Genomic DNA, 10,526 nt, shown 5'->3' on the forward strand with positions numbered 1-10,526 from the left:
GTGACCCACTGCATGAATATGTTGACCGCTGTCCATGTTCCCTTGTTCTCTCTCTCTCTCTCTATTTCTCTCTCGTCAGATTTCAGGAATTTCCCAGTGAAACTATTCTATGGACTGAGGCCAACACAAAAGGGCAGCCATCTCTCTCTATTTCCTTCTCTCGTTCCTTCTTCTTCTCCTCTAGGATTTCACCATCAGCATGCTGTTTTCCAGGATGCAAAACTGGATTACCTTTTTCAAATATTTTTCTGCCACCGCTATCATTTTAGAACATGACATCTCAATGACATTCATAGTATGTCGCTGCAGGCTTATTGGTTCATTTGAGAGTAAAAGGTTACATGTTGTGGGGACAGAGCCACAAACATGAACACAAAATGGCTGCTGCTGCCCCATATCACCCCACATGCACCTGGGGAGTCAGACATAGTGAAGCCTGACGCCTTGAGCCTGCTAGTCATGAGTTCCCCATCCCCTCTCTCTCTCTCCTGCCACAGCACCATGCAGACTCTTGTGACAGCGACAGGAGCAGACACATTAGCACCATGCAGACTCTTGTGATAGCGACAGGAGCAGACACATTAGCACCATGCAGACTCTTGTGACAGCGACAGGAGCAGACACATTAGTGCAGCCGGTCACATGGCAGGTTAAAACAGGGGTGTATGTCTCACTGTGGTTAATAGATGGACATGTGAGTTCTATTTTCCACAGAGCTATGTCAGCCCCTGGGGCCCATAGCCCTGGATGGGAGAGATGGGACCTGGATAGGAGAAAGATATGGACAGTATCTCTCTATGTTATCTGAAAAATATTACCTTTGTACCAAACATGTACATAATTCATTGTATTGATAAGCACATCCAGTCCCTTATCTTGTGTAAAGTGGAACAAACTAAAAATATTGAGTAAAATGCATTTATAAACAACAAACTTTCTTTAAAATAAAGATTGACATCAGTATTTTTTTAGTCATTTTTACTACTAAGACTATTTTGTAATCTTAGAAGTAGTCTTAGTAGTAGCCTATAGAATATGTCTCATAGTTGACTATAAACAGACAGAGATGAATTATATTTAGGCAATAAAGTTGCACTCAACTTCAATTTTCTAAAAGCCCCACTTTTTCCTCATAATTACTAGCTATTGAACTAATATATTTCAATGATAATATTTAATCAAACGAATGTTAACTTATACATTCAAAAACGGATGATCTTTTAGACGTAAATAGTTTATAATAATCGACTGATTAGGCCTAAAAAAAGAATAGATTGCAAGTATGTAATTCTTGAGAAAAAAAAATCGAAAGCGAGATGGAAATCAAACGAACGTTATTGAACCAATACATCAAGTTCACTTTTTTGGCAGGCCTCCTTTTAGAGTTGTTTAGAACTCGTATGCGCCTAGTTGTTCATTCATTAGATCTATATTTCGTGCGTTTCTCCCACACTATCAAGACAATTGTTTTTAGAGCAATTTATACAATTTATAGATATATATATATATAGTATATGAATGCATTTCTCCACGATTAATGCTACAACAATGAATAACATATTATGAACATTCTGATTGAACTGACCCCATGATAGGCTTATGAGTAGCACAGAGAGTTTTTTTGCATTATTTAACAGGAATTCTAAACAGAATTAAACCATTTCTAGAAGACCTATAACACTTCTCGCAAATAATTGACTGAAGTAGCTCTTCTCGCATCGCATTGGAGCATGATCTCAGTGTTATGAACGTATATAATACAATTGCAGTTTTGCTAAATTGAGAAAATTGTAAAGCAGGTGCTTATTTCGTTAGTTAATGGTATATTGAGAATTTATAGAATATCTAACGCTAATTTTGGCAACGAAAAAAAATGAGGATTTCATGTGAATTAACAAAATAATGACAACTTGAATCACTACTAATTAACAATTTACTTTTAATTTGGAGTCTCACTAAAAAAACAGTTTCGTTTTAAATAAATTCAAACATATTTTTACCTTCTAGTTACAATACATTGGGAATACTCTAAGTAAACATCTCGCATTCACATAAAAAAATAATGCCATGCCCTGCATAAATGCACAGTGATTTGTATTTCACCTAATGCATAATATAACATAGCCTACAGCACAGTCACTCTGAATCACAAAATACTTATCACAATTAATTCCAACTTGCTCTTAGTCTGTCAGATTCCTTTGCTTGCTTATATAAATCCACATCAAATCAAACCTTTTGTCAGCATATGAGTGAGAGGGATTTTCTTTAAACTCCTCTCACTCATACACAAACAGAAGTAGTCACTCACATCAAGGCCACGACAGGGCCTCAGTATCCCAGTGTAGTCAGAGGGGTGTATGTAGCCCCCATCCTGAATCCTGCACCCCCAACCAACCCCTCTCGGACGAACCCACCAAGACCAGCACCCAAAGGCCCAGACCCATGGTCTCGGTGGACATGAGAATGAAACAGATGGAGAAAGCTAGTCCAGCTAGTGCAGTCCTTGGATGTTGTGTTATGTGTGAGATACTGTGTCTCTGTAGTAACACAGGGCCCAGAGACACACATCTCTTTCTTTTCTCTTATCATTTTTTCAAGATGCACAAAACTGCTTTTTGTTCCTCTCATTTTTTCCATTTAGGAGGCTAATGGAAGGGTGCTTGCAGGGCATCTGATCACATGGTCACAATTCACCTGAGATGACAACAAAGAGGCTAAAGAAGAGAGAGACGAGAGGGAGAAAGGGAGAGAGAGAGAAAACTGAGACACGGATTCAAAATGAGAAGGAAAAGGGAAACACTGGCGGTTATTGTTGCAATCAGTGTGTGTGTGTGTGTGTGTGTGTGTGTGTGTGTGTGTGTGTGTGTGGCCCATAATATGCAGTCCCTTAATATATCTTAACGTGTGACAATGTACTTATATACTGTAAATATCTGATATATTAATGACTACAAGTAAGTTACTTACAAGTTACATAGAATACAGCCAGTTACTGTAACAATACATTCAATGCAGTCAACATAATGAATGATTTGACCTCAACAGCACAACCTTACACACAGAACACTCTGGATCTTGACATGTATTTTAGATGCATATGTCATATTTTTAAGGGACGTCCAAGAGCAATTTGGAAGAGCAATATTGGGCGTGAGAAAAGTTACGTATTTCATAGAGTATAGAGGTGAAAGGTCACGTACATTGACCTCAGGATTGGGCCCATAAGGCCCTTATTGCTGGTCAACAATATAGGGATGATGATTTTGGATCTAATTCAACTCCTCCAGCAACTCACTCTACCCTATATCACTTTTTGTCATATTTCAGTACTATATCAGCCACAGGCAGTACTGGAAATGTACCCGATTTTCATACTGGAGTAAAAGTAAAGAAACCTTAAGAGAAAATTACTCAAAAGTGAAAGTCACCAGTAAAATAATACTTGAGTAAACGTCTAAAAGTATTTGGTTTTAAATATACTTTAAGTATCAGAAGTAAATGTCATCGATAAAATATACCTAAGTATCAAAATTCAAAGTAAAGGTATAAATCATTTCACATTCCTTATATTAAGGATTAATCACGATTTTCTTGTTTTTTTATTATTTCTGGATAGCCAGGGGAACACGCGAACAGTTCATTTACAAACAAATCATTTGTGTTTAGTGAGTCCTCCAGAGGCAGTATGGGATGACCAGGGATGTTCTCTGTTTGGTGAGTCCTCCAGAGGCAGTATGGGATGACCAGGGATGTTCTCTGTTTAGTGAGTCCTCCAGATCAGAGGCAGTATGGGATGACCAGGGATGTTCTCTGTTTAGTGAGTCCTCCAGATCAGAGGCAGTATGGGATGACCAGGGATGTTCTCTGTTTAGTGAGTCCTCCAGATCAGAGGCAGTATGGGATGACCAGGGATGTTCTCTTTATAAGTGTGTGAATTGGACCATGTTCCTGTCCTGCTAAGCATTCAACATTTTTACGAGTACTTTTGAGTGTCAGGGAAGGAATGTAGTAAAAGTAAAAGTTGTAAAAAAAAAATTGAAATAGTACAGTACAGATACCCCAAAAAACGTATTAAGTAGTACTTTAAATTATATTTAGGCCATAGACCTAATTCTTTCATTATTAATTTCCTGGGGTTAACGATGACCTAGATATAAGTAACATATTCACTGCATCAAATAGGGCCTCACCAACTGTATAATGACGTTATAATGAATATAACGACGTTATGTATTTTAATCCCTTGGAGATTTTTCGTGAAATTTAGTGTACTTTGACCACAAATGTATTATCATGATTGTTTATTTATTCAATATAACATGTCAACACATCAAACAAAGCGGGCCTTATTTGGTTCCTAAATAGAGCCAGTGTAAAGTCACTTAAACCACTCTGATGTAAAATCTCACCTCCTTTCATTGGAAATATTAGTGGTGACGGACGGACAGGCAATAACAGTAACCCCGTCGTCCAGTAAGAAAGCCGGAGAATATTAAATGACCAATAGGCGTCCGGCGTGTGCGCAAAAGGGTGGCGTCGACTCAGTGTTGGAATGCTGCCTCTCAGAATGTTTTCCACTTTCAATCACTTTTTTTCTCTCGTTCCTTCTCACAACGGCGCTCTTTAAGCTCCGGTGCGCGATACAGAGCGGCCATTCATTGAAGGGCAAACCAAACGAGGGGGCAGGGGACAGGGCGAGCGTCACACTGGTGGACAGGGGAACGCACGAACTCCCGTGTTGAACGGGCGACCTCCTAAACTCTGCATTGGTAAGTTTTGTAACTTTATTTTCCATATGAACATAAAATAGATTTGTTTCCGCTTTTGGGTGGAATTTCAGAAATATCCAAATCTTATTAGCTAAGAGGTTTTTTAAATTCCCAAGATGATGTTGGGCGGAATTTTACGGGCTTTTCCAGCTTTAGCCTTAAAACAGGATTAAAACAGTAAAATACACATTCCCAGAATTATTTAAAGATAAGTACTGAAACATTTATGATGTTAGTTTTTAATGTTCCGTTTTCTTCATGAACCTTGTTTCTTTGGAAAATAGGGCATCTTGGGTGAAGTAAACCCTCCCATGATTAGCCTGTAATGGCATATGGACTGATATAAAATGACAAGAACCGGTGAAGAAGAAGTTGGTCCTCTTATTATGTAGCCTATAAATTGGTTCCACTGGACATATATTAGCCTATCATTCGTTACATTTTGTGGCCTAACATAACTGTCAACAAGAAAACATTGTATGAATGTCTTTCTGTTCGTCTCAGAGCTAACGGTCATTTCTAGGCCTACCATTGTAATGGGCCATATCCACTGGGAATAGACGTTGAATTGACGTCTGTTCCGACTGGGTACAGTCTCTGCTTTAGGTCTATAAAAAAAAAAACATGTGAAAAAAGTTAGCAAATGGGGTCTGACCTCATTGCCCAATGTAAAATGTGTTAATTGCCTAATGTTGTTCTATTCTATATGATTAATTTCAGGCGACATCGGTGGAAGTGAATGGGAAGTGCAAAGGACAGGATTTGGGTACATTCGATTACGCACGAGTAGGCTATGGGTTTACGCGAGGCATATAGGAATAATCCCATATAAAGGAGCGAGTCCGGAGCACATCTCTCAGCTGTAGCTTAAAGTTTTGCATTCTCTGAACAAATTTACCAAATTTTCCTGCAAGGATATTTTTTGTTGCCAATCGATAATAGCCTATACATTAAAATGTCTGGAGAGGAGCACAGTCTATCCGAGGCAGAGTTGAGTCCCGGGGGCTCAGATGATGGTCACTCTCTGTCACCGGCACACTCCGGGGCCACCGGCGGCCGGGACTCCCCGCTCATCGGTCCGTCGCAGCAACTGACGGGGCTTTCTGGCGCAGATGGCGGCGGAGAGGACGGTGGACTAGTACCAAAGTCAGAGGTGGATATGGACCGATTCCCCATCGGCATCCGCGAGGCGGTCAGCCAGGTGCTGGACGGATACGACTGGACGCTCGTGCCCATGCCCGTGCGCGTAAACAACGGGAACAAGAGCAAGCCGCACGTGAAGAGACCGATGAACGCCTTCATGGTGTGGGCGCAGGCCGCGCGCCGTAAACTGGCGGACCAGTACCCTCACCTGCACAACGCGGAGCTCAGCAAGACACTTGGCAAACTGTGGAGGTGGGCATTGGCAGGCATTGAAATAAATAGGCCTACGTGGGAAATGTATAATTTACAGGCTACCTGTAGGCCTTGTTGGCGTTTGTGTGCAATTGGAGCATGACTCATGCATAAAGTCCAACTTACTTCAAATACATTTCCTTCCCTTATTTTAAAAATATGTTTCTGAAATTAAAGGCACTATATTATATAACCATTAAAGTTAACTAGCAGAAACACTTATCCAGAGCAACTAGATGCCTTTAAATGCCTTGGTAAAGGGCACATTGACAGATTATTCCCCTAGTCAGCATTGGGATTCAAACAAGTGACTTCTCAGTTACTGGACCAATCCTCTTAACCACTAGGCTACCTGCCGCCCTGCCATGACCATGTTTTGTCCCACAGGCTCCTGAATGAGAGTGACAAGAGGCCTTTCATTGAGGAGGCGGAGCGACTGCGGAAACAACATAAGAAGGACTACCCAGAGTACAAGTACCAGCCCCGCAGACGCAAGAATGGCAAGCTGGGGACCAATGGTGAGGGAGGGGAGGGAGCAGAGGGGGAGGGCAGCCACGCCCAGTCCCATTACAAGGCCCTCCACCTGGATGTGCACAGTACAGGGGCTGGGTCCCCCCTGGCCGACCTCCACCACCATCATCACCACCACCCTGCAGGTGAGTTCAGCTTTATTTGTTAATGAATTTACCCAATACTATGAGTAAGTCCTACTTCAACAAGCTAGGGCAAACAATAGGCCACCTGGCACCACACGGCCTTCTGTAACCTGAGAGAATAAGAAGAAAACTGAACTACTGTCTCCATTCCAAATGGTTCACTTCTATTGCTTTGCTGATCGGTATGTTCCCTTTTCCTTCCAGGTCAGGGTCACAGCCCGCCAACACCCCCCACCACCCCAAAGACAGAGCTCCAGTCTGGAAAGATGACGGAGGGGAAGAGGGAGGGCGGAGGTGGCTCAGGGTCCTCCCGTGGAGGAGGCCTGGGGGTAGGAGCAGAGGGGGCCTCCGGGGGCCATTCATCAGCGGGCGGGAAACCCCACATCGACTTCTGCACCATGGACATCGGCGAGATCAGCCACGACGTGATGGCCAACATTGAGCCCTTCGACGTCAACGAGTTTGACCAGTACCTGCCGCCCAACGGGCACCCGGGGGTTGGCCAGGGAGGCGCCGCCACATCAAGCTCCTCCGCTACATCCTACGCCTACGCTCTCGCTGCTGCCAGCGGCCACTCAGCCGCCTGGCTCTCCAAGCAGCATCAGCATCAACAGCCCTCCCCCTCTGCCTCAGACGCCACCAAGGCCCAGATCAAGAGTGAGTCCGGGGCCGGGAGCCACTACGCAGAGTCTTCCTCCTCTTCGTCAGGAACCCACGTCACCTACACCCCCCTCAGCCTCCCCCACTACGGATCAGCCTTCCCCTCGCTGCCCTCCAGGGCCCAGTTTGAGTACGGGGAGCACCAGGCTCCGGGGCCGTACTACGCCCACTCCAGCCAGGCCCCGGGGCTGTACTCAGCCTTCTCCTACATGGGGCCCAGCCAGAGGCCCCTCTACACTACCATCACTGACCCCTCCAGCGTGGCCCAGTCTCACAGTCCTACACATTGGGAGCAGCCAGTCTATACCACCCTGTCACGGCCATGAGAGACTGAGATGCATGGGATCGGATGTGTGTGTGTGTGTGTGTGTGTCTCTACACCACCTTCTCACGACCCTGAGAAAGGGATAAAGAAAGACAAAGATTGGAAGGGTGTAGGGTGGCTACTGAATATGTGTGTGTGTGTGTGTGTGTGTGTGTGTGGCAGGTTAACAAAGGATGGATATCTTACTGTATTGGGATTCATTGGGACTTGACAGTGTATCTCTATCCATGGAGTCCTTATAATCTTTTACTGTACAGTATATTTTCTATCACAGCCAATGGTCAATAGCCAATCAGAATAAACCTTTAACCAATGTGTGCCATGTTTTAGTGTGTAAGGTCAGGATCCCAGCTGCCAGAGTGTCATAGTGTATAGTAAGAGGGCTTATTGTGATGATGAGCCCAGAGCACACAGAACTAATACCGTAGTGGTAAGAAGGATACACACAGGGTTTCAAAATGCTGCTAACTTCCCCAAAATTCCCCGGTTTTCCAGAAATCCTATTTGGAAGTTCCTGGAATTAGGAGGGAATAAGCAGGATATCCAGGAATCCTCTTACTGGGATTTCTGGAAAACTGGGGAATTTGGGGGAAAGTTAATGGAATTTTTCCAACCCTAGCTACCTATATAACAAAGTTTGAGTAACATTGCCGGCAAGGACTGGCTTTCAGCGGGTTTCGACAGGCTATCAGCCTAGGACAAATACAACATGATGTTTATCAGAACTGGGTTGTTTTAGATTGAAATAATCCGATTCTATTAACCAAACTAAAGGAAATGTTTGTGTGACTTCATTTTAGTATTTTTTTAATGACTTAAGTGATGTATTTTGTGGTTATTTTTTATATGACTTTACATTCTGGTTCGATGTTACACTGACACATCTCCACCACTGCTTTTGAAAGAAAGGTCAGTTTACTTGGGCAAAAACGTTATGTGTTGGTCCACGGGCGTCAGGTAGCCTAGCCGTTAAGTGCATTAGGCCAGTAACTGAAAGGTTGCCGGTTCGAAACACTGAGCCGGCGTGGTGGAAAAATCTTCTATTCTGCCCTTGAGCAAGGCAGTTAACCTGCAACAACTATTCCCCGGGCGCCATGGACGTCGATTAAGGCAGCCCCCACTGCACATCTCTGATTCAAAGGGTTTGGGTTAGATGTGGAAGACACGGTTGAATGCGTTCAGTTTGTGCAACTGACTAGGTATCACCTTCTGGGATGCAGCTTGACTCCTTATGTGTTGCGTTGTGTGAAACCAGAGTTGACGAGGAAAGAGGACAAAAAAAGGAGGGAAAGAGAATTCCTGGAAACACTTTAGAATAGAGTTCTGGAAAGCAGCACATTACCTCAACTCAATGTACATGTGCCAATAACACTCTACATGCTCTAATATCCTCGATGAGAATATAATGGCACACATTTTGCTTATACTACTCATAAATAATAAAACTATTGTTGAAGTCACTGGATTGTTTATTTTATTGATATGGATTGCATTTGTACGCTCTGGTTGCTTCCAATTCCATTTGTCTACCAAATGATCAAAGCAAAACAATCTACATGACTCAGCAAGTACAAAGTTGGCAAAATCCTTTTTGTGAAGAATTCTCCAGCTTTAAACTAAAGGTTTACTCTTAGTGAGAATTAGTGTTTAGAACAAATAACACATGCTATAGTTTATGTACATAGGTTTTCCCTCTGCATCTCCCTTTTCTGTATCCTGTTTCATGTCCCTCTCGGCTCCCTCTGCAATGTGAATGATCACCACATGCCTCTTCTTCCATAGGTGATTTAGACGGGAGTCATTTTATACTGACCCTCTCTGCTTTGTAGTTTTTATAAAAAATTATTTCACCTTTAGCTTTTTTTCTCTCTCCATTTTGTACATTTCTGGATAGTTTCTAAAACTTTGTATCCTACACATTTGATGTATCTGCTTTCTTCTACAAGAAACAACAATGTACAAATATTATTGATGTCATTACGTCGTCAATCTATTAAAGCAATTTATTTATACAAAACTGAAATCTATTGAAATTCATTGCAAAATTTGAGAAATATATATATATATATAGTCCTACAAAAGCATCAGGTAAAAGAATAACAAGTAACAACACAACACATACAGTGCATTTGGAAAGTATTCAGACCTCCATTTTTTTTATGTTGCAGCCTTATTCTAAAATGGATTGAATAAATTGTTTTCCTCATCAATCTACTCACAATAAACCATAATGACGAAGCGAAAACAGGTTTTTAGAAATCTTAGCAAATGTATTTTAAAAAAATCCTTATTTAAATAAGTATTCAGACCCTTTGCTATTAGACTCAGAATTGAACTCCGGTGAATCCTGTTTCCATTGATCATCCCTGAAATGTTTCTACAACTTGAAGTCCACCTGCAGTAAATGTAATTGATTGGACATGATTTGGAAAGGCAAACAATATTAGGTCCAACAGTTGACAGTGCATGTCAGAGCTAAAACCAAGCCATGACGTTGAAGGAATTGTCTGTAGAGCTCTGAGAAAGTATTGTGTCAAGACATCGATCTGGGGAGGGGTACCTAAATTTTTTTGCCGCATTGAAGGTCCCCAGGAACACAGTGACCTCCATAATTCTTAAATGGAAGAAGTATGGAACCATGTATTGCCACTCGGTCAAAATGAGCAATCGAGGACCTTGATCAGAGGGGTGACCAAGAGCACAATGTTCACTCTGACA

At 42.3% G+C, this 10,526-nt stretch overlaps 1 protein-coding gene across 1 annotated transcript; it reads left to right on the top strand.

The window, feature by feature from the left end:
* Positions 1-4,579: 4,579 nt before the first annotated feature.
* LOC109883504 (transcription factor SOX-10) lies at positions 4,580-9,583 on the top strand. The gene is made up of 4 exons (XM_020475573.2): positions 4,580-4,772; positions 5,493-6,167; positions 6,555-6,823; positions 7,028-9,583. The coding sequence occupies exons 2-4, from the start codon at positions 5,728-5,730 to the stop codon at positions 7,807-7,809; spliced, it is 1,491 nt and encodes a 496-aa protein (XP_020331162.2). The 5' UTR covers positions 4,580-4,772; positions 5,493-5,727; the 3' UTR covers positions 7,810-9,583.
* Positions 9,584-10,526: the final 943 nt, after the last annotated feature.

This window comes from Oncorhynchus kisutch, linkage group LG1, assembly GCF_002021735.2.
Source record: "Oncorhynchus kisutch isolate 150728-3 linkage group LG1, Okis_V2, whole genome shotgun sequence".
NCBI classification, from domain to species: domain Eukaryota; kingdom Metazoa; phylum Chordata; class Actinopteri; order Salmoniformes; family Salmonidae; genus Oncorhynchus; species Oncorhynchus kisutch.